Source organism: Phoca vitulina, unplaced genomic scaffold (assembly GCF_004348235.1).
Source record: "Phoca vitulina isolate PV1807 unplaced genomic scaffold, GSC_HSeal_1.0 scaffold9, whole genome shotgun sequence".
In the NCBI taxonomy this organism is placed as follows: domain Eukaryota; kingdom Metazoa; phylum Chordata; class Mammalia; order Carnivora; family Phocidae; genus Phoca; species Phoca vitulina.
This window is the reverse complement of record NW_022589712.1, coordinates 39,010,445-39,037,576: the sequence shown is the minus strand read 5'-3', so window position 1 is coordinate 39,037,576 and position 27,132 is coordinate 39,010,445. Positions and strand designations below refer to the sequence as shown.

Sequence of the window (27,132 nt, the reverse complement as noted above, 5' to 3'; positions counted from 1 at the left end):
TCAAGTGAGATTTGTTCCAGGTATGTAGGGATGGTTCAATATCTGCAAATCAAACCACCTGATAAACCACATTAACAAAAAAAGAATAAAAAAACTTTTGATCATCTCAGTCACTACAGAAAAGTCATTTGGTAAATTCAACATCCATTTATGATAAATATTCTTAACAAAATAGATATAGAGAGAACATACCTAAACATGATAAAGGCCATATATGACACATCCATAGCTAACATCATACTCAGTGGTGGAAAGCTGAAAGCCTTTTCTCAAGGATCAGGAATAAGGTAGGGTGGCCGTGCTCAACACTTACTCAACATAGTATTGGAATTCCTAGACACTGCAATTAGACAAAAATAAAAAATAAAAAAATAAAAAAATAAAATAAAACACATCCCAATTGGAGAAGTAAAACTTAGTCACTATTTGCAGATATCATAATACTGTGTATAAAAATTCCTAACGACTCCATCAAAAACTTAGAACTAATAAACAAATTCAATAAAGTTGCAGATTACAATACTAATATACATAAACCTGTGGCACTTCTATATACTAATAGTGAACTATCAGAAAGAGAAATTAAGAAAACAATAACATTCACAGTTGCATCAAAAAGAATAAAATGTGTAGGAATAAATTTAACCAGAGAGGTGAAAGAGAAGTACTCTGAAAACTTTAAGACATTGATGACAGAAACTGAAAAAGACACAAATAAATGGAAATATATATTGTATTTATGGGATAGAATAATTAAGATTGTTAAAATGTCAATACTACCCAAAACGATCTATACATTCAGTGCAATTCCTATCAAAATACCAATGGCATTTTTCACAGAACTATAACAACCCTAAAATTTGTATGGAACAAAAAAAAGACTCCAAATAACAAAAGCAATCTTAAGAAAGAAGAACAAAGCTGGATGTTTCACATACTCTGATTTCAAACTATACCACAAAGCTACAGTAATCAAAAAAGTACAGTACTGGCACAAAAACAAATTCATAGATCAATAAGAATGGAGAGACTGGAAATGAACCCACAACTATATGGTCCTTAATCTTTGACAGAGGAGGCAAGAATATACAAAAGGGAAAAAGAGAATTTCTTCAGTAAATGGTGTTGAGAAAGCTGGATAATGAAACTGGATTACTTCATTATAGCACATAAAAAAATAAGATGGATTAAAGACTTAAATGTAAGACTGAACATCATAAAAGGAGTAGAAGAAAAGCCAGGTATGATGCTCTTGGAATTTTTGAGCAATATCTTTTTGAATCTATCTCCTCAGGCAAGGCCAAAAAAAAAGGAAAAAGAAATGGGGCTACATCAAACTAAAAAGCTTTTGCACAGTGAAGGAAACCATCAACAAAACAAAAAGGTAACCTATGGCATAGAAGAAAATATTTGCAAATTGTATATCCTGTAAGTGATTAATATCCAAAATATATTAAGAATTCATATAACTCAATATATAAAAAAACAAGGAATCCAATTAAAAATGGACAGAAGACCTGAATAAACATTTCTCGAAAGACGTACAGGTGGTCAGCAGACATATGACAAAAAATACTCCACATCATTAATCATCAGGGAAATGCAACTCAAAAGCACAATGAGATACTACCTCACACTTATCAGTATGGATAGTATCAAAAAGATAAAAAATAACAAGTAACAGGTATTGGTGAAGATGTGGAGAAAAGGGAACCCTTATGCACTGTCTTTGGGAATGCAAAATAGTGCAGCCATTTTGGAAAACAGTATGGAGTTTCCTCAAAAAATTAAAATTAGAACTACCATATGATCCAGCAGTTCCACTTCTGGATATTTATTCAAAGAAAGCAAATATACTAATTTGAAAAAAATAAGATGTATGTGCTTCTGTATTCACTGTAGTATTATTTACAGTAGTCAAGCTACAGAAGCAACCTAAGTATCCATTGATAGATTTATGGATAAAGAAGACATGGTATGTATGTATAATAGAATATTACCTGGCCATCAAAAAGAATGAAATCTTGTTATTTGTGACAATAGGGATGACCCTTGAGGGTATTATGCTAAGTGTAGTTAAGTCGGATAGAGCAAGACAAATACCTTATGATTTCACATATTTGAGGAATCTAAAAAAAAAAAAAAGACAAGATAAACAAACAAGCTCATAGATACATGGAACAATCTGGTGGTTGCCAGAGGGGATAGCAGTGGTGAGATGGGCAAAATAGGGGAAGGGGATTAAAAGATACAAACTTCCAGCTATAAAATAAGTTAAGACATAGGGATACAATGTACAGCATAGGTAATATAGTTAATAATATGTAACAGCTTTATATCATGACAGATGATGGCTAAATTTATCCTGGTGATCACTTCACAATGTATATAATTGTTGAATGACTTTGTTGTACACCTGAAACTAATATAATGTGTGTCAGCTACTTCAATTAAAAAAAAAGGAGCATGATAATATTAGTATCCTGTAAGGTCAGTGATTTGATATTACCTCTTTACAGGCTAATAATTTACCCTGTTACTATTTCATGGATGCAGTCAGGGGACATGAGACTCCTGGGTCAGAGACAAAGAATTTCATTATCCACAGCACCCCAAGCAGCATGAACTTCATTATGTGAATTAGACCCCCCTGTGCTCAAGCCCTAAAGAGAGGATGGCAGGAGGGATGACTCTGGGCCTATATGGATGCTGCATATGCAGCAGAACTCTCTTTTCCAGGCTCCCTTTCAGATAGGAGGAACCCATGAGACTGCTTCTGGCCAATGGGCCATACAGAGAGGTAGTGTGAGTTCTCACCAAGGCAGAGGATAATGATAAGAGAAACACTATGTTTTCAGATGCATGTGACACCATGGAGAGAGGCTGGGGGAAGAAAATGTTAGAGCCTATATTTCTAAATTATTTTCACCTCTTTTTAAAGGAAATTTTTGTTTTGCATGACTTAGTATACATTTATTAGTGTAGTGAATATGGATATAAATCAATTTACATATATGAGATATGAACTCAAGCAATTTTATCTGATAGGTATGTGAGATAAAAACCATTTTGAAGAGGTACAGATCTGAGATTCAACAGTCTTGCACAATTCACAGCGCTTACCAGAGCACATACCCTCCCCAGTGTCCATCACCCAGTCACCCCATCCCTCCCACCCACCCCCCACTCCAACAACCCTCAGTTTGTTTCCTGAGATTAAGAATTCCTCATATCAGTGAGGTCATATGATACATGTCTTTCTCTGTTTGACTTATTTCACTCAGCATAATACCCTCCAGTTCCATCCACGTCGTTGCAAATGGCAAGATCTCATTCCTTTTGATGGCTGCATAATATTCCATTGTATATATATACCACATCTTCTTTATCCATTCATCTGTTGATGGACATCTTGGCTCTTTCCAGAAGAAGAAGAATGTAGCAGGAGGGGAAGAACGAAGGGGGGGAAATCGGAGGGGGAGAAGAACCATGAGAGACGATGGACTCTGAAAAACAAACTGAGGGTTCTAGAGGGGAGGGGGGTGGGAGGATGGGTTAGCCTGGTGATGGGTATTGAGGAGGGCACATTCTGCATGGAGCACTGGGTGTTATGCACAAACAATGAATCATGGAACACTATATCTAAAACTAATGATGTAATGTATGGGGATTAACATAACAATAAAAAAACCATTTTGAAGACAGTTTACTCAAAGAATGATATTTACTATTAAACATATTTATTAAGTATCTACTGTGTGCTTGGCATTGTTCCAGGTATTTTAGTTATTTCAATGAACTGAACAAAGATTACTAATTGCCCTGGTAATGGAACTTCCATTGTAATGGGGGAGGACAAGAAATGAACAACAAGCATAGAAAATATGTGAGAAGTTGAGTACTGTTTTGGGAAGGAAAACTATAGCAAGGTAAGGGAGGTTAAGTTTGCCATGTGTATTATTTTTTGAAGGGTTATCAGTATGCACAATTCTTTGCCTGGCATAAAAGACCATTCTAGAATCAATCTACTAATTCGATGTTTACTTTATTTCTAAATTTTATTTCTCATTTGATTTTGATTTTCCCTTTCTTTGGAATGAGACTCTCTCATGTACTATCTGTTAAACTTCTGTTTAACCTTTATGATTTTGCTCAAATATTATCTCCTCTGTGAAGCCTTTCCTGAGGCCTCTATGTTGCCTTACTGAGTACTTTTAACTCGTGAAACAGGCTTATCATTTTTCTCTGGCTACTCTTGTCTACCTTCTTGAGAGCAGACATCAGTCTTATTGCCTGGTCCAGTCAGTGTTTGTTGAATGCACAATTTTTGCTTCGTTGGTTAAACTTAATCAAGGTGCATAAAGAGTGCTCTAAATTGTGTTGGTGAAGATTTGTAGATGCTATAGTGATACTGTGTTGCTGACTGAAAAGTTTTTGTGTGGATAATTTAAACAGTGAGGTAATACTCAAAGGCAAAGAATTAGAGTTAATAATAGCTTTTAAGAAAGTGGTTGGCACCCTGGAAGAGTTTTCCCTTGGAAATAAAACATGGTGTTTACATTGTTAAATAGCTTGTAAAAGTCTACTTAAAATCACAAACATGAAGCAAAATTCTGATGTTACTGTTCTGTGCACTTCCTTTGCTTAAAATCATCAAACTGTGTCTCCTCACTTCTGATAAAGCCCAAAACTCTTAATGTAGAACCTAAGGGTTCTGAATGATCTGATTCTTACTACTTTTGGACCTTTTTTCTGCCTTACTCCCTTGTCATTCTTTTACTTCCTGAAATGTCTCAAACTTCTTCACATCAGGAGCTTCATATAGCTATTAAAGTCAGGAATGGTCTACCTACCCTCTGTTACCCCAGCCATTCTAGCTACTACAGAGCTTTCAGGCTTCAGCTAGAAAGATTTTCTGCAAAACTCTTCTGGACTTTCAGGCCTGGTAGGGTTCACTGTTATAATCTATCATGGTGGTCTTTCTGAGAACTTGAAACATTGCATCCATATGCCCCAAACTGTGCCTAGTATATACTAGACGCTCAATAAATACTCATGGAATAAAAACAGGACTGTAGGAAGGCTGCTTAACTATCACTGTCTAGATGATACTTTTGGATATCAGTAGCCCTTTAAATGCTATACCTCTACAACTACTATTGAACTAAAGGTCTCGCCCTTTCTAATTATATTTTCTTTTTAAGCGTCCTCATCCATGCCGGTAACTTTAATGATTGTCATTACCCAGATGATTCTCAAAATATTCAGTCCAGCGTTCTCCCTTGAGCTCTAATCTATTTATCTAATTGTCTACCTGACAGCTTACCATGGATATCTCAAAAGTACATCAGCCTCCATGTATTAGTTACGATATTGCTAGCTATTATAACAAACATAGTTGAAAATTCCAATGGTGTAGCAAAATAAAACTTGATTTCTTCCTCACATAACAGCTCAATTCAGGGTTTCTGGTCATCAAGCAGTTTTTTGCATGGTGACTTAGGAAGCCAATTTCATCCCTCTTGTAGCTTTACTCTCTTTTAAGGTTTGCGGGCTTTTGCAGGAGGCCAGGAGATGGGAAATGAAATGGAAAAAACACACCCACTTCTTTTTTTTTTTTTAATTTTATTGTTATGTTAATCCCCATACATTACATCATTAGTTTTAGATATAGTGTTCCATGATTCATTGTTTGTGCATAACACCCAGTGCTCCATGCAGAACGTGCCCTCCTCAATACCCATCACCAGGCTAACCCATCCTCCCACCCCCCTCCCCTCTAGAACCCTCAGTTTGTTTTTCAGAGTCCATTGTCTCTCATGGTTCTTCTCCCCCTCCGATTTCCCCCCCTTCATTCTTCCCCTCCTGCTACATTCTTCTTCTTCTTTTTTTCTTTCTTAACATATATTGCATTATTTGTTTCAGAGGTACAGATCTGAGATTCAACAGTCTTGCACAATTCACAGCGCTTACCAGAACACATACCCTCCCCAGTGTCCATCACCCACTCCAGCAACCCTCAGTTTGTTTCCTGAGATTAAGAATTCCTCATATCAGTGAGGTCATATGATACATGTCTTTCTCTGTTTGACTTATTTCGCTCAGCATAATACCCTCCAGTTCCATCCACGTCGTTGCAAATGGCAAGATCTTATTCCTTTTGATGGCTGCATAATATTCCATTGTATATATATACCACATCTTCTTTATCCATTCATCTGTTGATGGACATCTTGGCTCTTTCCACAGTTTGGCTATTGTGGACATTGCTGCTATAAACATCGGGGTGCACGTAGCCTTTCGGGTCCCTACTTTTGTATCTTTGGGGTAAATACCCAGTAGTGCAATTGCTGGATCATATGGTAGCTCTATTTTCAACTTTTTGAGGAACCTCCATACTATTTTCCAGAGTGGCTGCACCAGCTTGCATTCCCACCAACAGTGTAGGAGGGTTCCCCTTTCTCCGCATCCCCGCCAACATCTGTCATTTCCTGACTTGTTCATTTTAGCCATTCTGACTGGAACACACCCACTTCTTAAGCCTCATGATCCAGTGCTATTGTCCATAAACTCTTTGTGAGATCCAGTCACATGGCTCTAGCTCAATGCAAAGGAGTGGGGAGGGTGGGAGATACAGTCCTTGGTAGCATAGTTAATTCCCACAAGAATTCCTCAGTAAGAAATGTCAAGTGCAGATCTTTGGCTGACAGCTAATCACCTCGGACACATTCAACATGACCAAAATTCAACTAATTTCCCAAAATAACTAATCAACCACACAAACAAATGAACCCTGGACCTCTTTTAGCATTCTTTATTTCACATAATGCCACATTTCTGATAAGCTTGCAGACACAGCTATTGTAGTTTCCACCCTCTTTTCCAAGCTCTTTTATCAAAGAGGTCTATAATTTGTCTGCTGTTTTTAAATAATGATAAAATATCTGGGAAAATAAAGAACTTTAAAGGTTAGGGAAATGGGAGTCAAAAGCCCCAGAATCATCCCTGACTCTTCCCTCGCAGTATGCGCAGTCATTATCTGGTCCTGGTGATTTTGCCTCCTCTAGATCTGTATCAGTGTGTGTATCTAAGTCTATCTCTGTATCTATATCTATATCCATATCCATATCTATATCTAATCTTTATACGGAGGGACGGGGTTCATTTTCTCTCTGCCCGGACCACAAAATAGCCTAGCCATTCTTCCCCAGGTCCTCTGGTTCCTCTCTTGTCTTCTTTACACAGCAGGCCAAAGTGAACATTTAAAATGCAGATCTAATCGCATTATACCCCTGCTGTTAACACTTCAAAGCCATTCTATTGCTTTTGGCATAAAGGCAAAACTCCTTCACATGATTTACAACTTCACTAGCATAGCCTGGCTCCTACCTCAGCTCACACTCTTGTTACTATTTTCTATCTTTTCTAGACACGCTGTCTTCTGGTGTTCTCCGTGCTACCCTCTGCCATAGGGCCTCACCTACAAAATCCTTTCCTCTTTTTCTCACCTAGTTAACACTTATATATCCTTGATATCACAGTAGAGTGTCACTTCCTTAGGAAAGCTTTTCCTGATCTCCCTAACCAGGTCAAATTCACCCATTTAAAAATTTTAAAGCAATTTGTATTTCTCTTTTGTAGCACTTATGACAGTTTTTCACATTTCTTTGTGTGATTATTAGATTAATATCTGTGTCTGCCACTGAATTTTATATTCTGAGTGGGCAGGGACTGTTGAGCTCAATTTTCTCTTTCTGGTGTCTTATATCAGTGTCTGACGAGTAATCAGTGTTTAATAAATTTTTTTGAATGAATGGATCAGTGAAAGATGAATGATTTTGTATGCCAGGTAGTATTATCAACTGAAGAATGGATGGTCATTATCTCTGTAGGTATATAGAGATATGGATTTAAGAACTTAGACCATCCCTGATATTTTTGTAGCTGCAGGGTTTTTTAAGTTGCACGTTTAAGATTTCTTTATGGAACAATGCAAGTCTTGCTAAAGGTTAGAGCGTAAAGACTAGAAATGAATTTGTTCTGCTTAGAGATTTACATCAGATCTTTACATGGTTGAAACTTTCTTTTTTTCTTCTTCCCACTGGGTTTCCTAGCAACATACTTTGACACTATGGTGGGACGTTCTACAGTTAGTAATACCCTTAGTGTCTTTCTGAGGTATTGCATTTATATAGCTAGAAATAATATACTTGCAGTTGCATTTCCTAAATATCTATATCTTTCTATACGTATATATGCATATTTATGTTATTTACTGAAAATAGTATCATATATACATATTGTGCAATATTTAAATCTTTTGTAACTATGATTTCCAAAACTTTCCATGGCGATATCATATTTATTTTTAATTTCTGGGAAAAGTTATCCCAGTGTTTAAACTTCTTTTTTTGGCAAGAGAGCCATACTGTGTTCTAACTGTGGCGATTGTAGGTGTTAGATATTCTTCTCAAGTCTCCTGATCAAATGTTTGGCTCTGAGGTCTTCATAAAGCATATTTCTAGTAGCATGGCCTTTAAACTACATTTCCATAGTGCCTCTTGGACCCCATAATAAAACAAAAAGTAATTTAGACTGTTTAATCAATTTGGGTTTCAGAAAATAAAGATTTTCTATAGTAGTAACATCTTTGGTATATATACTCTTCTGCATTGTCCATTTCTTCTTCTTCTTCTCCTCCTCCTCCTCCTCCTTCTTCTTCTTCTTCATACACAAAGTAAATAAAGGCAAGTGGAATATGATCACTTACCTTTTCCCTGTTTCTAGAATTGAATTTATGTTTTTTATCATTTGACTCTGAAAATCTGTATTGTATAAGAAAGCATGCATAGGATTTTTTCATTAAAATTTTTTTTTGTGGGGGGGCACCTGGGTGGCTCAGTCAGTTGAGTGTCTGCCTTTGTCTCGGGTCATGATCTCGGGGTTCTGGGATCGAGCCCCACATCTGGCTCCCTGCTCAGCGGGTAGTCTGCTTCTCCCTCTGCCCCTCTCCTCCCCCACTCCCCGCTTGTGCTCTCTGCTCTCTCTCTCAAATAAATACAATCTTAAAATAATTTTTTTAAAAACTTTTCAGCAGAGTTAAGGGATTCAGAATGAACTATAGCACTTGTAACTCTATTCTTTGTTTTTATAATGTAAAGGTCTTCTTTCAGTTCTGGGCTATTTAAAAATATAAATATTAGAATACTTCCTTTTGCATCTGATTACCTGTCTCCTGAACTAACAGCACAGAGTATTTGTCGTGCTTTCACTTTTCCATGACCTCATGCTGTTCAGTTATCTTTGTGATGTGCGCACTGTACTCATAGTAAACTGGGCCCAAACCTGTTTCCTTTACTCAAGACATTGGGTGGACTGAGGTATATAATTCTAAGGCAGTTGATAGTTTGTTTTTATCAAGACAGTTTGTGTAATACAGGCATACCTCATTTCATCGTGCTTCACTTTATTGCACTTTGCAGATACTGTGTTTTTTACAAATTGAAGGTTTTTGTCAACCCTGCATTGAGCAAGTCTGTCCATGCCATTTTCCCAACAGTATGTGCTCATTTTGTGTCTTTGGAGCACATTTTGATGATTCTCATAGTATTTCAAATTTTTCATTATTATATTGTTAGGGTGAAATGTGAGCAGTCATCTTTGATATTGCTATTGTAATTGTTTTGAGTTGCCCTGAACCACACCCATGTAAGTGGTGAACTTAATCCATAAATGTTATGCCTGTTCTGATTGATCCACCTACCGACTGTTCCCCTGTCTTTCTCCCTTTCCTCAGGCCTTCCTATTCCCTGAGACACAGCAGTATTGAAATTAGGCCAATTAATAACCCTATAATAGCTTCTAAATATTCAAGTGAAAGGAAGAGTGGCATATTTCTCCACCTTAAATCAAAAGCTAGAAAGGATTAAGCTTAGTGAGGAAGGCGTGCCAAAAGCCGAGATAGGCCAAAACCTAAGTGGGCCTCTTATGCCAAAGAGTTAGCCAAGTAGTGAATGCCAAGGAAAAGTTCTTGAAGGAAATTGAAGGTCCTTTTCCAGTGAACACACAAATGATAAGAAAATGAAGCAGCCTTATTGCTGATAATGGAGAATGTTTTAATGGTGAAGATCCAGCCACAGCATTCCCTTAAGCCAAAGCCTAATCGAGCAAAGCCCTAACTCTCTTCAGTTCTGTGAAGTCTGAGAGAGGTGTGGAAGCCACAGAAAAAAAGTCTGAAGCTACCAGAGCTTGGTTCATGAGGTTTAAGGAAAGAGTTAAGGTGCTTGATATTATAGAGACAATATCAAAATGTCTCTATACTATAATATCAAAATGTCTCTATAATATCAAAATGCAAGGTGAAGCAGCAAGTGCTGATGTAGAAGCTGCAGCAAATTATCCAGATCTAGCTAAGATCATTAAGGAAAGTGGCTACACTAAACAACAGATTTTAAATGTAGATGAAATAGCCTTCTTTTGGAGGAAGATGCCATCTTGGACTTTCAGAGCTAGAGAGGAGAAGTCAATGCCTGGCTTCAAAGCTTCAAAGGACAGGTGGACTCTCTTGTTAGGGGCTGATGCAGCTGGTGAGTTTATGTTGAAGCCAGTGCTCATTTACCATTTCAAAAATCCTAGGGTCCTTAAGAATGATGCTAAATCTACTCTTCCTGTGTTCTATAAAGGGAACAACAAATCCTGGAAGACAGCAGCCCATCTGTTTACAGCATGGTTTACTAAATATTTGAAGCCGACTATTGAGACCTACTGCTCAGAAAAACAGATTCCTTTCAAAATATTACTGCTCATTGACAATGCACCTGGTCACCCAAGAGCTCTGGTGGAGATGTGTAATGGCACAAATGTTTTCATGCCTGCTGATACTACAGCCATTCTGCAGCCTTTGGATTAAAGAGTCCTTTTGACTTTCAAATCTTATTATTTAAAAAATACATTTTGTAAGGCCATGGACAATGATTCCTCTGATGGATCTGGGCAAACTAAATTGAAAATTTTCTGGAAGGGATGCACCATTCTAGGTGCTATTAAGAACATTCATGATTCATGGGAAGGGAAGAGGTCAAAATATCATCATTAATAGGAGTTTGGAAGAAGTTGATTCCAACCCTCATAGATGATTTTGAGGGATTCAAGACTTTAGTAGAGGAAGTAACTGCTGATGTGGTAGAAATAGAAAGAAAATTAGAATTAGAAGTGGAGCCTGAAGATGTGACTGAATTACTGCAATCTCGTGATAAAACTTGAATGGATGAGAATTTGCTTATTATGAATAAGTAAAGAAAGTGGTTACTTGAGATGGAATCTACCCCTGATGAAGATGCTGTGAAGATTGTTGAAACGACTGCAAGGATTTAGAATATTACATAAACTTAGTTGATAAAGTTGTGGCAGGGTTTGAGAAGATTGATTCCAATTTTGAAAGAAGTTCTATCATGGATAAAATGTAGTATTTCACGCTACAGAGAAATGGTTCATGAAAGGAAGAATCAATTGATACAACAAACTTCATCATCTTATTTTAAGAAATTGCTACAGTCACCCAGCCTTTAGTAACTACCACCCTAACTGGTCAGCAACCATCAACATTGAGGCAAGACTGTCCATCACATTATAATGTGCTGAAAGCTCAGATGATGGTTAACATTTTTTTAGCCATAAAGTGTTATAAATTAAGGTATATACATTTATTAAGAGATAATGCTATTGCATTCTTTTTTTTTTGTTTTTTTTATGCTACTGCATTCTTAATAGATTATAACTTAGCATAAACATAACTTTTAAATGCACTGGGAAACCAAAAAAAAATCATTTGATTCACTTTACTTCAATATTTCCTTAATGTGGTGGTCTTGAACCAACCCTGTAATATCTCGGAGGTATGGCTATTGTTTGGAAGGAAAAAAGAAGAAATGAAATGTAAATATATGTTATATGTAGCTTCATTTGAACTGGAGAAATGAAATACTCCATTTAAATTCATTAATTCATTTCACTGACTTCTCCTTATATCCAGTTTTATTCAATCAGTTGACATTGCTATTGAATCGTGAAACAAAAATAAGCATTTGAAATTCCATCTTGCTATGTTTGTTAATTGAACTGATCAGTTTATTCATGCTTAAGTTCTCAACCTAAGCATTTTCTTTTTGTGCATAGTTCTTAAAGCATCCTGTTTATAGTTGTTATTTTTTAATAAATAGGAAATGAGTTTTTCTGCAACCCATGTATCTGCCTCTATATTCATTCATCAAGAGACGTTGGCACTTAACATCTGGGGATGTACTTTCTAATCATGGCAAAGGGTAACTTTTTTTTGTTTGTTTGTTTCATAGAAATTTTCTTTATCACATAAGGCAAATTAAATGTGGTGTTTACTCTTTCATTTTGGTAGGGGCTCTGTGTGTAAGCATAGACATCATATTACATAAATGGATTTGTTCTTTATTTTGTGGTTATGACCTTATAGCTGTTTTTTAGGCTTGACTTGAGTGGAATGAACTTACATAGTCTCTGTAAGAAAACTGGTTTGTCTCCTGCTACTATTGTCCAGAATTCTGGGGAAATTCTATACCTCTTGAAGTATTATTTCATTATAGTTTATTTGTTTTTATGCCTCAGTTACAAAAGGCTCACATGTCTGGCTCCTCCTGAGATTCATGATTGGGAATGTAGAGGAGGAAAAATAATTTACCTTCTCTCTGCCTTTCTAGGTTCTAGGCTGAGACATGCCCTCTAATAAAAGACAGATTAACAGAAGAAAAGCAAATAAAAGTTTAATAACATGTATGCCTCATGTATACATGGGAAATAGGAAAACTGAGTAACTCCCTCCCGTGGCCCAAGCCACCACCTTAAATACTATCTCTAGCTAAAGACAAAAGAAAGTTGTTGGGAGGGGGAGCCAGTGATGGGAGGTTTTCAGGTAAAGCTCAGTAAACAAGGTTATGTTTTTTATGCAGACTTAAGTCTGTGCCTTCTCCATTGATAAAGACTTTCTGGAAATTTAGTCATTCTTCTTTTCCAGGTACACAGAGGGAGACACCCTTACAAAATTAGATTTCCCTTATAAATGTAAACGTCTCTTATAAAATGTTAACTTCTACATGGTTTTCAGAGCTTCTCTGGTGTTTACTCTATCTCAAGAATAGCCTGCCCCAAATAATCAGTATTCCAAAGAGGCATATTTTGCAGTGGTATATTTTGCTTCCCTTTAGGAAGCATGCTGGTTTCTTTTCACCCTCAATCTCTGTTGTGATTTGTATGTATTTGGTATGTATTTGTAAGTATTGAGCCATATACTCATCTATAAGATATTGATAGAAATATGCATCCTCCCTACTTCAGTTTTGGAAGAATCAAAATAAAACAATACACTATAACAAATAAAATATCCTTGAGTGCATACTAATATTACTAAAAATGAAGGGGGAGGAGGTACAACTCTTCTTTGCAAAAAAACGTCATATAAGATACACAGATACTCCCTGTTGTAAGATGTGAAGCTCTCCTGAGTGTAGGGTAGACACAGTGACTCATTTAGAAAAGATTAAAGTATAGGGGCAGTATATGGGTGGTGCAGTCGGTTAAGTGCCTGACTCTTGGTTTTGGCTCAGGTTGATTGACTTTGGTTTGATCTCAGAGTCATGGGATGGACCCTCAACCCCCTCGTTGACTCCACACTCAGCATGGAGTCTGCTAAAATTTCTCTCTCTCTCTCTCCCTTGCCCCCTGCCCCTCCCCCCTGCATGCTCCCATGCATGCTGTCTCTCAAATAAATAAATAAATCTTAAAAAAAGAGAAAATATAAAGTATGGAAAGAGAAAAATAGTAAATCTACAGCAGAGGAACCTCTACTGTAAATGTAGAGGTACATTATATGTTGATTTCACGTGCACCCTGATGTGATGCAATGAGAAGGGCACTTTACCTCTGTGGTTATCTACCCCAAAACCCATGACCCCAGGCTGATCATGAGAAAAACATTAGGCAAATCCAACTTGAGGGTTCTATGGAATACCTGAGAGGTAGTCGTTGAAAGCCAAGGTTATGAAAAACAAGGTAAGGTAATAAACTGTTACAGATTGGACTGAGACTAAGGACACATGATGACTAAATACAGTGAGGTGTCCTGGCTTTGATCTTGGAACAGAAAAAGGATATTAGTGGAAAAACTGGTGAAAAATGAACTGAGTCTGTAGTTAATAGTATTATACTATAAATGTTGATTCATTTTGACAAGTGTACTATGATCATGTAAGATGTTACTTTAGGGGTAACTTGATGAAGCGTATATAGGAACACTTCCCTCTTTGCAACTTTTATGTAAATCTAAAATTATTCCAAAATAGTTTATTGAGGAAAATAATATGAATGCCTCAAGGAAACAGGATGATCTCTGATTTATTTTTCTGGGCTATAAAAGATGTGCCTTAAAAAAATCTTGATAAGTGAATGAATGAATGTTGACATATCATCATATGGTCTAGGAATATTAAATATTACATAGACCTGAGATATTTGTTATATTCATTCATCTTATAAAAGTAATACATGTTCATTATAAGTATAGAGAAGAAAATTAAAATCATCCATATTTTGTTTTACAATTTAGAAATAACTACTTTTAATTCTTTACACTTAAAAACACTATCTTTTATGCATGATGTTTTAAACAATATTTGAGTTATACTGCACATTTGATTTTTTTACCTGATTTTTTTTCATTTAGAAACATTGCACCATTACAGTATTCTTGGGGAAAGTGATTTTTAAGCATGTGTGACTATACAACAGACAGCCCCACAGAGATACAGCATAGAAGAGAAGCAGTAGTTTGAGAAATGTCTGTATTGGAGGGAGATGTGTTTGCTAATTTCAGAGCCTGTGCTGAAGGGAGAGGCATCTTTGGAAGACTTTTCCAAGAACAAAAGAGGCGGTAGGTACCATTTCCCTCTCCCACCCCCCCAGCCTAGATACATGAATGTGTGAGAACCAGCATAGCACCAGGCACTCTCCACCTAGCTTGCTAACAGCATGCCTCACTCCCGTGCACTTCTGCGGATCTGTTCTCTCCAACTGGGCTGGCTGAAGCAGGTGTTTTGGGTAGCTGCAGGTCCCCTTGAGTGGACCTGCATGGACCTTGCTGCTACCACCCACCCTGCCCCTGCATTCTGTGGACTCACCTCCTCCTATACACTCTTGGCGAGAGCACATTCGAAGTGGTGCTAAAGCCTGGCAACATGTAAGCAGCCCTGACAGGGGCCAGCACAACTCCAAAGTGACTCCTGCCCCTCAGAGAGGTGAAGATAACGACACACACCAGTCCAGCTGTAGCCCCAGCAGTGGGCTGGGGACAGACATTTGGTCTGACTGCATACCCTGCTCACCAAAAAAAAAGCTTTTCAGGAGATAACACAGGGAAAGCACCCTGCAGTTTGGTGCTTCTGCATCTTTGGCAAACACCTGGTTTGACTCAACTCAAGCCCAAGGCAGCACCAGACTAGGCTACTAACAACACAGGGAGCAAACCCTGCCCAGAACAGGCAAAGAGAGCCATTGTGGATGACTGGACTGAAGACAAAATTGGCTCAACCACAACAGTAGGGTTCATGCAACACACGTAGGAGATACCCCTGAAGCACCAGGTTCTGGTAAACAGGGGACATTGCACTGCAGGGCACTATAGGGCCTCTTTTTCATAAGGCCTCTACTTTCATGAGAAGGAGAAATAGAAAATTTGAACAGGTCAGTTACTAGCAATAGAATTAAATCAGTAATCAAAAAACTCCCAACAAACAAAAGTCCAGGACCAGATGGCTTTGCAGGTGATTTCTACCAAACATTTAAAGAAGATTTAATACCTAAACTTCTCTATTCCATAAAATAGAAGAGGAAGGAAAGTTTCCAGATTCATTCTGTGAGGTCAGCATTACCCTGATGCCAAAGCCAGATAAAGACACTACAACAAATAAAACAAGAGGCCAATATCTCTGATAAATATAAAAGAAAAAATCCTCGACAAAATATTAGCAAACTGAGTCCCAAAATAGAGTAAAAAAAAAAAAAAATCTTTCACTATGATTAAATGGGGTTTACTCCCAGGATGCTAGGATGGTTCAGTATTCACAAATGAATCAACATAATCCATCACATCAGTAAGAGAAAAGATAAAAACCATTTCATCATTTCAACAGATGCAGGATAAACATTTGACAAAGTACAGCATCTATTCAAGATAAAAACCCTCAACAAAGGTTTAGAAGGAACATACCTCAACATAATAAAGGCCATATATGAAAACCAACAGCTAACATCATACTCAATGGTGAAAAACAGAGCTTTTCCTCTAAGATCAGGAACATGATAAGAATGTCCATTCTCACTACTTTTATTCATCACAGTACTGGAAGTCCTAGCCATAGCAATCAGGCAAGAAAAAGAAATATAGGGCATCCAAATTGGTAAGGAAGATGTAAGACTTTCTCTATTTGCAGATGGCATGATACTATATATAAACTTCACCAAAAAACAACTAGAACTGATAAATGAATTCAGTAAGGTTGCAGGATGCAAAATCAATATATAGAAATCTGTTGCATTCCTATACTCCAGTAATGAAGTAGCAGAAAGATGAATTAGGAAAACAGTCCCATTTACATTTGCACCAAAAATAAGAAAAAAACCTAAGAATAAACTTACCCAAGGAGGTGAAAGACCTGTTCTCTGAAAACTATAAAACACTGATGAAAGACATTGAAGATGACACAAACAAATGGAAAGATATTTCATGCTCGTGGATTAGAAGAATAAATATTATTAAAATGTATATACTACCCAAGGAAATCTACATATTTAATGTGATCCCTGTCAAAATACCAAAAAACATTTTTCACAGAACTAGAACAAATAATACTAAAATTTGTATGGAACTCTGAATAGCCAAAGCAGTCTTGAAAAAGAACAAAACTGGAGATACCACAATCCCAGATTTCAAGATACACTACAAAGCTATAGTAATCAAAACAGTATGGTACTGGCACAAAAATAGACACATAGAGCAATAGAACAGAATAGCGATTCCAGAAATAAACCCACAATTATATGGTCAATTAATCTTTGACAAAGGAGGAATGAATATGCAATAGGAAAAAGACAGTCTCTTCAACAAATTGTGTTGTGAAAACAGGACAGCTGCATATGAAAGAATGAAACTGGACCACTTTTCTTTTACCATACACAAAAATAAGCTCAAAATGGATTAAGGACCTAAATGTGAGACCCAAAACCATAAAAATCGTAGAAAAGAGCACAAGCAGTAATTTCTCTGACATCAGCCATAGCAACATTTTTCTAGATATCTGTCCTGAAGCAAGGGAAACAAAAGCAAAAATAAACTATTGTGACTACATCAAAATAAAAAACTTCTGTACAGCAAAGGAAATAGTCAACAAAACTAAAAGTGTACTGAATAGGAGAAGATATTTTCAAATGACATATCCAATAAAGGGTTTTTATCGAAAATATATAAAGAACTTATATAACTAAACACCAAAAAAACTAAATAATCTAATTAAAAATGATAGAAGATATGAACAGATATTTCTCCAAAGAAGACATACAGACATATTTTCATACATGAAAATATGCTCAACATCACTCACCATCAGGATAATGCAGATTAAAACCACAATGAGATATCACCTTATACCTGTCAGAATGGCTAAAATCCGTAACACGAGAAACAACAAGTATTGGTGAGGATATGGAACAAGAGGAATCCTTGTGCATTGTTGGTGGGAATGCAAACTGGTGCACTCAATTTGGAAAACAGTATGGAGGTTCCTCAAAAAACTAAAAATAGGACTACCCTACAGTCCAGTTATCACACTACTGGGTATTTACCCAAAGAATACAAAAACACTAATTTGAAAGGATGTATACACCCCTATATTTATTGCAACATTATTTACAATGGCCAAATTATGGAAGCAACCCAAGTGTCCATTGACAGATGAATAGATAAAGAAAAGATGGTATATATATAATGGAATATTATTCAGCCATAAAAAGAATGAAATCTTGTCATTTCCAACAACATGGATGGAACTAGAGAGTATAATGCTATGTGAAATAAGTCAAGTCAGAGAAAGACAAATACCATATGATTTCACTCATAGGTAGAATTTAAGAAAAAAATCAATGAACAAAGAAAAAAAGAGACAAACCAAGAGACAGATTAACTATAGAGAATAAGCTGATAGTTACCAGAGGGCAGGTCGGTGGGGGGATGGGTAAAATAAGTGAAGGGGATGAAGAGTACACTTATCATGATGAGCACTGAATAATGTATGAAATTGTTGAATCATTGTATACCTGAAATTTACATAACACTATAATTACTAATGTAACACTGGAATTAAAATAAAAATAAGAATGTGTAAACAGACCTAACATGTAAAGAGGATGTCTTATTATTCTTTTACTTACTCCTTTATTACTCTCACAGTCTCCCATCCTCCATTTCAGTTAGTGGGTTTCTCCTCTTCTAGTTGTTAGACCAAACATATGGGACTCATCCTTGTCAACTCTACTTTTCTTCTACCCACATTCAGTCCATTAAGAGATTGTGTTAGCTTTACCTTCTTAATATATCCAGAATCCAGCTATTTCTAATTTCTTCTGCTACCGCTCTGGTCCAAGCCAATCATCCTTCCCTTGGATGTTTTCTCAGTTTTTATCCATATTGGCACAGTCTATTCTCAACACAGCCATCTGAATGATTGTATTAAAAGAAATTCATGTCCTTCTCCATTCAAAATCCTTCCTTGGCCTCTCTTGACACTCAGAATAATACTAGACTCTGACCTTTTCTTTCTGATTTTTTTTTCATTTTATTATTCATTTTAGTGTTGGACTGTTTTTTACTTAGAGGAAATTGGAGATAGTTTTCATTACTGTTCCACTGTGGAACATTCTGTTCTGTGAAAAGCGATGTGGAAACCGCCTTTCAATATATTCTTTCGAAAAAGGCTTTGTGCATGGAAATAGTGACACCAATTGTCGTAAGTTTTGTAGATGGATCTTTGCTTTGAGAAAGAGGACAAGTTTATATATATATATATATATATAAATATATATATATATATATAAATATATATATATATATATATAAGGAGTTATGCAACTATACCTGGTAAAGAGGATTTTAAGAAAGAGGCAAGATTTGAAGCAATGGCAGATAATAGGAGGAAAGGTTTACCCTGAATATGATTTTACAGAAAAAAATTGGCAGAATATCTAATGTGATATTCTTAGAAGTAAAATGCCAGATTTTGTTTTATTAATGCAACAGTGATTTGTAATTTTCCCTTTTATCTCCAAGATAAAGAAAACTGAATTAAGGTAAATATGTTTTAACAAATGAATAAATGGAAGCTAAAGTCCTGAAGTCAACCTTTTTGTTTCTAACATATATGAGAAATTAGCTGAAGTGGTTTTGAATGCTACTTCATAAACTCTTTCCTTTATGAATCTATATTTTTCTGCTTTTATTACCTCGTAAATTCTGAGGGATGATTTATATAATTTAACAGTGTCCTTGTCCTTCCATTGTTGATCAAGAGAGCAATAAGCCAGTCTTTGATATAAAAGTTATAATGTTACTCATCCTGCTGCTATCTGAGTGAAGGAAGTCATTTTTTATTTGAGCTATGTCAAATTTCCACTCTTAGGAAGGTTTTTGATTTTATATATATTTTTTAAAAAACACTGTAAATGCCATTTGATAAGAAATAACTAGTATATTTCATTTCTCATACACAGTCAAAATAAATATGCCTCAGGCAAAACAGTCTATCAACAGAGACACAATAAGCAAACACAGCACATGGAGGGATCATTATGTTAAAGCAGTGTTTTTTATTACAGTTCTACTCAAGGGCGCTGGGGATCTGGGAATCTTTTTTAAAGGGGCAATTGCCTTTTACATGTACATTTGAAATCCAGTGTCTTTCAAAGAGTGTAAGATTTCACCCTATGTGCCAGAAAAAGGCAATTTACTTCCCGAGGTTAGATTGGAGGATTCGTTCCTTTGCATGTGTAAAGATGCTGCTAGCAGTATGCTTTCTTGGATGTGGATGAAGACCCTGTCTCACAATTTAACGTGCAGAATTGCTAGTCATTCGTGGGTTCCAGCTCCTTCTGCGTGATGGCCGGTCTTGTGCTTGAAGTCCAGGGAGCAGAGCAGCTCAGGAGCTGAGGGCGGCAACTGTCCGGTCCTGCTTAGGGGGCAGGGACTTTGCATGTTTTATTCGGTCATCTGAAGAGGCTGTCAGGACAGAGCACACTTTCCCATCTTAAACTTAAAGAAGTAAAAAGGGTTTTGAAAGGTCATTTCAAAGCAGTTTTACGCCTTGTAAAATTTATAGTTAATAGAAATGTCTTTAGCAATTTAAGAAAAATACAGTGGAGTTATTTAAAATGTTTTATAGACACTTCATGTGTAAAAGTTCTACTTTTAACTTGATTTGATTTAGAGAATTTCTCCAGTTATGAAAATGTTGACAGCAGACAATCTTTAGATGTTTAAGTGTGTCTGGACAGAGTGTGCCCTCAAATCCTATTCTTTCTGTAGGATTACACTGAAATAGTACAAATAAGCATATATTCGTTTGTTTTGTTCTTTTTTTATAATGTTCTCAGAGTTCATATTTCCCTTTAACAGCTCAATCTTTTTCTAACTTTTTTTTTTAAAAGATCTTATTTATTTATTTGAGAGAGAGAGAATGAGAGAGAGAAAGCACATGAGAGGGGGAGGGTCAGAGGGAGAAGCAGACTCCCTGCCAAGCAGGGAGCCCGATGCAGGACTCGATCCAGGGACTCCAGGATCATGACCTGAGCCGAAGGCAGTCGCTTAACCAACTGAGCCACTCAGGCGCCCTTTTTCTAACTTTCCAGGTTTATTTTCAGTTTGGCTGTAAGCTTCCTGCCCCACCTCCCCCCTGCCACTTTCCTTTTTTTTTTTTTTAGCATTGCTTTTAGCTACTATTCCAGTTTTAATAGCTGAATGGTTTAAAGTATTTCCATTTTCCTTTTTTATTCACAAGATATTTATTGAGGGCTTATTAAAGAGAATATAGAAGTGATTATGAGAGATGTCCCTCTGCTCAAAGTGTCACTTTTCAAAATTAGAAGCTTCTGAATGTATATGTGTAAGTAAATTTACTTGGAAAAATGTTTCAGATATTAGGAAAAATACTATATATGACCCTCTGAAAGATAAATCAAGCCATTCAAAACTTTCCCCATAACTGGACCTGATTAAAAACGAATTGGTTTGCTATATTTTTTGTTTTTCGTTTCCATGTTTTCAATTAAGTAGATATTATTTTTGACCTAAAAGCTGGAATAAACTAATAATCACCTCTAAATCATTTTTCTTTATAGTTTCTTTATAACCTGTAGACATCAAAAGATATGGCAGGAACTGTAGTTGACAAATACTTTGTATGTATGTGCACGTCTAAGTATGTATGTTTGTGTATGTTTAATTACTACTATTATCCAAAGAGTACTTAGGCAAATGCTGTATTCTTTATATGATTATATGATGTTCTAAAAATATTTACTTTTTTAAACTATGAAAGTTGTATTCATAAAATTTACATATAAATTATATCTCTTGTGCCAAAAAATTATATGCACATAGAAAAAAAATGAAACATTCAGTTTTTTCTTTCACTTAGAGATGGATTTTTAAGCTTGCAAAACTGCAAGCAAAAACTCCATATTTATACCAAAAGGGATATTTGATTGAGGATAAACTTATAATTGTTTTATAAGTTTGGTTATATTTTTATAACATATAAAACCTGGTTATATTTTTATAATTCCAACTAATTGTTTATGTAATTATCATTGTCAAAATAAAAAACAAAGAAGTCACAGGTTTCAAACATCTAAAATGTATTTGAGGTATTTTCCTCAAATACGTTTTAAAATACACATCATTAGACTTTTATAGTACTTAGAAAAATATGAATGGTATTATATAGGTTTTTATTGAATATTCAAAATGTACTGTGGTTTCAGAGACCAAAAAGGGGAAAAAAGTCTGCAAATGACTTCATTTCATCATACTGGGACTCAAATGTGGTAGAAAGGACCCCTTCATTAATTTTCTTTGGTCATTTCATAATTTATGTACCACTCTTCCCTCTTTCCTGTAGGGCTGTTAGAAAAATATTCAACGTATATTCTATATAGGATTTTATCTTGATGCAAAGGAAAATGCATTATTTTTTTGAGACCATTAGAATTATTACTGTTCTTTCCATTTCACATTTGGCTGAAGTTGCAAACCAGTGGAACTTCTGCCCTTTGTGTGTTTTAAGTACAATGGCAAATCCAATAAAAATCCCCAGACTCAGGCACTCTTGGACCTTAGTGCAACTATTCTTTTGCACTTGCACTGAGAAAATTGCCTGGTGTGAGCAATGTGAATAAAGCAATATATATACTGAAATAGAAGAAGCAGCTTAAACTTCTTCTTTTTCTTTTTTGACCACAACTTTGGGAACTTTAACATAGCACTCTCATTGGGACCAATTTGCAGGTAAGATCATCTCATAAGAAGGTATTTTAGATATTCTTAATTAAATTCACTTGGATGGAGTCCAAAATAAACTGGCCTAATACCAAACTCTACCCTAATAGTGAATGTTGTGATAGTGAGATGTCAGAGTATAGTTTATGTTTCTTTAAGCCGTAATAATTACACCTGGACAAATAAGACTGAAGGGGGTGACTTGCTTTACAATGCCATATACTACAGCAACTATGGAAACCAAGCAGACCTCTGCCCTTATCACTGCAGGGAAGAATTCAGTTATGATGGTAATTGACACCTGAATAGCTTTCCTTTATGGCATCCATCCATCAACAACAAAGCTGTACACACTCTGAGGTTTCCCAGATGTGACATTCTGGGTAGGGTGCCCATCTCCTGAAGACAGTCATGGAACCAAGAGCCAGAGGAACAGCTTCACTGCGACAACTGCTGAGACAGCCCTAAATAACCCTCAACACCCAGGCTGCTGAGGAATTTTAGAACCTTTCAATCATTTTCATCAGCGATAAGAAAAGCAGCAGAACTAACAGTAGCAATAGGCGAAGGATCCTCTATTATCCTAAAGACCTTGGCTTGAGTTTTCTTGGATCAGTTATTTTGTAACCTTGTCAGTCGTGCAGTTTTGGAAGCAGTTATAGCATGACTTTTACAGAATGACAGATGCAGGACGGGTTCAGAAAGCATCATTGAGAACTCAGTTGTATTGGCTGCTAAACTGTTGGATACTGTCAGCAGCTAATGGGCTGATTCCACCCTAGATGAAGTGGAAGTGTTAATTAGCCCATTGTGATTTTAGGAGTATTTGTTTACCAATATCAGTAGCTATCCCGTTTTGCTCTGTTTCTCTTCCCCCAGGGTGTAAAAAAAATGCTGACAAAACGAACAAACTTCATTCAATTTATTTTGAAACATTATACACAAAAATTAATTTTGATATATGTGTTAGTCAGCTTGGGCTGCCATAACGAAAACCAGACTGGGTGACTTAAACAACAGTCCAAGATCGAGGTGCCACCTGATGAGATTCTTGTTGAGGGTTCTTTTCCTGATTTGCAAATGCCTCCTTTTTGCTACGTCCTCACATGGTGGAGAGAGAGCTCTGGTGTCTCCTCTTCTTACAAGGGCAGCTGCTCAATCAGATGAGGCCCCGCCCTATGACCTAATTTAACTTTCTTGCCTCCTTACAGGCTCTGGCTCCAAATACAATCACATTGGGAGTTGGGGCTTCAACATATGAATGAGGGGGGTGAGGCAGCACAAATTTTTAGTCAATAACAGTGTGTAAATAATTAGGTTAATATACTCTTTTGGAATTCTTAGGAACTTTTCCAACTCAGGATCTGGATGACAATTGATCCTGATCTTCTACAATTGTCCTCCACATTTAACTCCACTTATAGGATTAGCTGTACTCCATGTGGGAGGGCCATTCTTATTCAGAAATTAGGGACACGAAGGACTCCTACACTGGTAGTTTAGTGAATCCTTAAGTCCGTGTGTCTGAAGTTTTTGCTCTGAATTTCTATGTGGGCTACAGTAGTGAGCCCCTTTACTTTTCTCTGGTCTAGTCTTATATCCTACACCTATTAATAAGGTCCTGGTTTTATATATTTAGCAACACAATCCATACAATCCATACCTTGGTTTACTGGTTTCTTGGGACAGTTTTTGTTTTTTTTTTTTTAAGTTTTTAATTTACTTCTTTATTCAGATAACAAATACTTTGTTGTTTTCCTATTGGCTAGTCACTGTGCTAGGGGTAAGAACTACAACTGTGAGTAAGAAATTCAGACTTCTATGCTCAATATCTCTCTCCTGATGTAACACTAATATCTTATTTTCCTAAACTGATAGTCAACTAGATATTTTTATTTTCCTAGTTGCTATATGATGGGAATAGATTTAAATAAATAGGCAATTTTAGTATAGCATAGGAAATGTTAAAATGAGGAGGGGGTTACAGGATGATGTAACAAAATGACAAAATAGGATAATACAGCAAACTTGCCAGAGTTGGACAAAGTTTCTTGAACAAACTGATAGTTATTTGAAGTCTTGAACATGAAGAAGAATTAGCTAAGGAGTTGCAAGGAGAGTGATTCTGGAAGAAGGGAGTGGATACGCATATATATTGAAGAAATAAGTGTCTGGATAAAGCATGGGCTATGAGGGAGAAATTAGTTCTACCTTATTTTCACTAACATCTTCCAGAGATTAGAATTCTGGTTTTGAATCCCCATATTTGTAGGTTTATTTCTCTCTACTCTGTATCTGTCATCTGTTGCCAAAATCCCCTTTAGCTGCTGGTCTCTACCGAATCTCTACTACTTGCTCCCCTTAGCCATTTCTAGCTAACTAACATATATGTGTGTGTTCTGAACAGGTGAAGTAACTGTCAGGCCATGTGGGTTTAGACTAACACTAGGACCCATGTCTGGGGGAAGGGGGGTAGAGCATAATCGTACCACATGGACATATATGTATGTGCTTGATCATCAATGGCATTGTCTAAAGAAAGTAACGATCTAGATTTGATGGCAAAGCTTACGTATTTATTCATACCACGCAAGCGGAATAGAATTTTAATCCTGTAAGGGAGCTAAGAGATCATGTGATCCCAGCCCTGCTAGGTTAAGTCTAACAGATGTGATTATTTCTAAGTACAATTTTGAGTTCTTTCCATATCACCATATGGATTCTGTATTTATGCAGTATTAGAGATACACTCTTTGTCAAGAATTATTTCCAGTTTAGACTCGTTCAAGGAGGTATTTGCTATTGTAGGCAGGCCTGTGGCTAAATCTCAATAAGTGAAACTGAACTAGATTACTTAGTTTGAGTGACAGAGGGAATATTGAACAAAAGAATTAAACATTACCCAAGAAGAAATCTGCATTAAGATGTTAATTGGAAAACAGCTTTAAATCCCAATTGAATAGATACCTTTTGGTTTTTGAGGGGTCATTTCAGGCTTTTGAGAAAAATAGATGTTGAAGTAGAATATTCTGATTATAGGTTGATATACTTGGCGTAAAATCAATACATGTACTTTTTTTTTTTTTTTGCTGATAGCTTGCTATGTTTCTGAATTGGGTCTGAATACAAATACTATCAAATGTGTTATCTTCTATGACATGAAACAATTTGGTAATATAAAGAATCCAGTCATCTGTGATACTTTAAAAAAAGGCATGGAATTCAAATAGTTTAAGTCTTTTGACAGAAATAAGCTGTAATAACTTTCAAACATTTCATAAGTAGACATGCAGTCATCAAAAGGAAAAATACAAAAGCAACATGAGAAGTAGAGATTTAATAATTTTTGCTTTATGTGATATATTTCCTTTTATACTTATGCCCAATACTATATTATTTATCTGAAGTGAATTGCATATTTTGTATTTCTCTTCATTTCTTGATTTTTATTATATACCTTAAACTTCTGATAGTTATAGAGAACAGGCCATATCATTGATGATAAAAGGTCCTAAATAAAAAGACTAGTTTGCCAAAGTTATATAAATTTTTGACTTTTATTATTCAACTTTTATATAAGCCATTTTTTTTCTTTTTTTCTTCAGTCTTTTCAAGTACTCTCCATTCTTATTTCATGGAAGTTTTACTAAGTCTCTCTGACTCGTGCTAATCTCTCTCTTTGAATTCTGTCCATTTTAATTTTACAACTATAGTTTTGGAAGCTTACATTTTACTTGTTTTATATACATCTTATTTTCCTAACTAGAGAGGAACTATCTTTAGCCCTATTAATGTGCTAAACCGTGAGCAGAACTCAGTGTGTATCTGCTGAGTTGGAATTAGGCTTTCAACCCTGTCATTTCTAGGTGTAGGTAAACCTAGATGTGGTACAAAAGACTGTGAAACTGGCTTGAATGAATGGCTTTTCCTTGCTTACTTAATTCCTCTTAAGGTAAAAATGCCCTCTCCTGCTACCTCATCTAGGGTAGAGCTTTTGCTCCATTACTTGAAAAGTGAGCCCAATGCTCGCTTCAATTCTTACCAGAACACAGGGCCAAGTAAGGAGAGATGTATGTATCTAAGCGCTGTGTTTATTTAAAATCTCTACCCTGTGGGCTTTTTATGAAATTACCTAGTCTAACTTGTAGACATCTGTTGCATAGACTTCTAATCCTTTGTGATCTGTGTTTTGCCTTTTAGAGGTGATATTATCTCTATTGTGAAGAAATAAGTGAGATATTAATAGGAATAAAAAATGATTTCTCTAGCAACATTGCATGAAGGAAAATTAGGTTGATCAAGGATGTGAGAACAGTTAAGTTCTTCATAGGAAAAAGTAGCAAGCAGTATTTGCACATGGGCTTCTTGTTTTTTCAATATTCTTCAAACCCAGGCTTCCTGGTGAGGGTGCTAATGGAAAATGCTGTTGAAAATCTCTTTCCTAGAGGCATTCCCATTCCATTAACACACACACACACACACACACACACACACACACACACACACACACA

General features: G+C 36.1%; 2 protein-coding genes across 5 annotated transcripts in view; both read left to right on the top strand.

Moving 5' to 3' along the window:
- Positions 1-27,132, top strand: part of NKAIN2 (sodium/potassium transporting ATPase interacting 2) — a 972,957-nt gene that overhangs the window by 32,713 nt on the left and 913,112 nt on the right. The window lies entirely within an intron of this gene.
- On the top strand, positions 9,870-11,793 carry LOC116634529 (tigger transposable element-derived protein 1-like). The gene is made up of 2 exons (XM_032407955.1): positions 9,870-10,273; positions 10,331-11,793. The coding sequence occupies exons 1-2, from the start codon at positions 10,256-10,258 to the stop codon at positions 10,907-10,909; spliced, it is 597 nt and encodes a 198-aa protein (XP_032263846.1). The 5' UTR covers positions 9,870-10,255; the 3' UTR covers positions 10,910-11,793.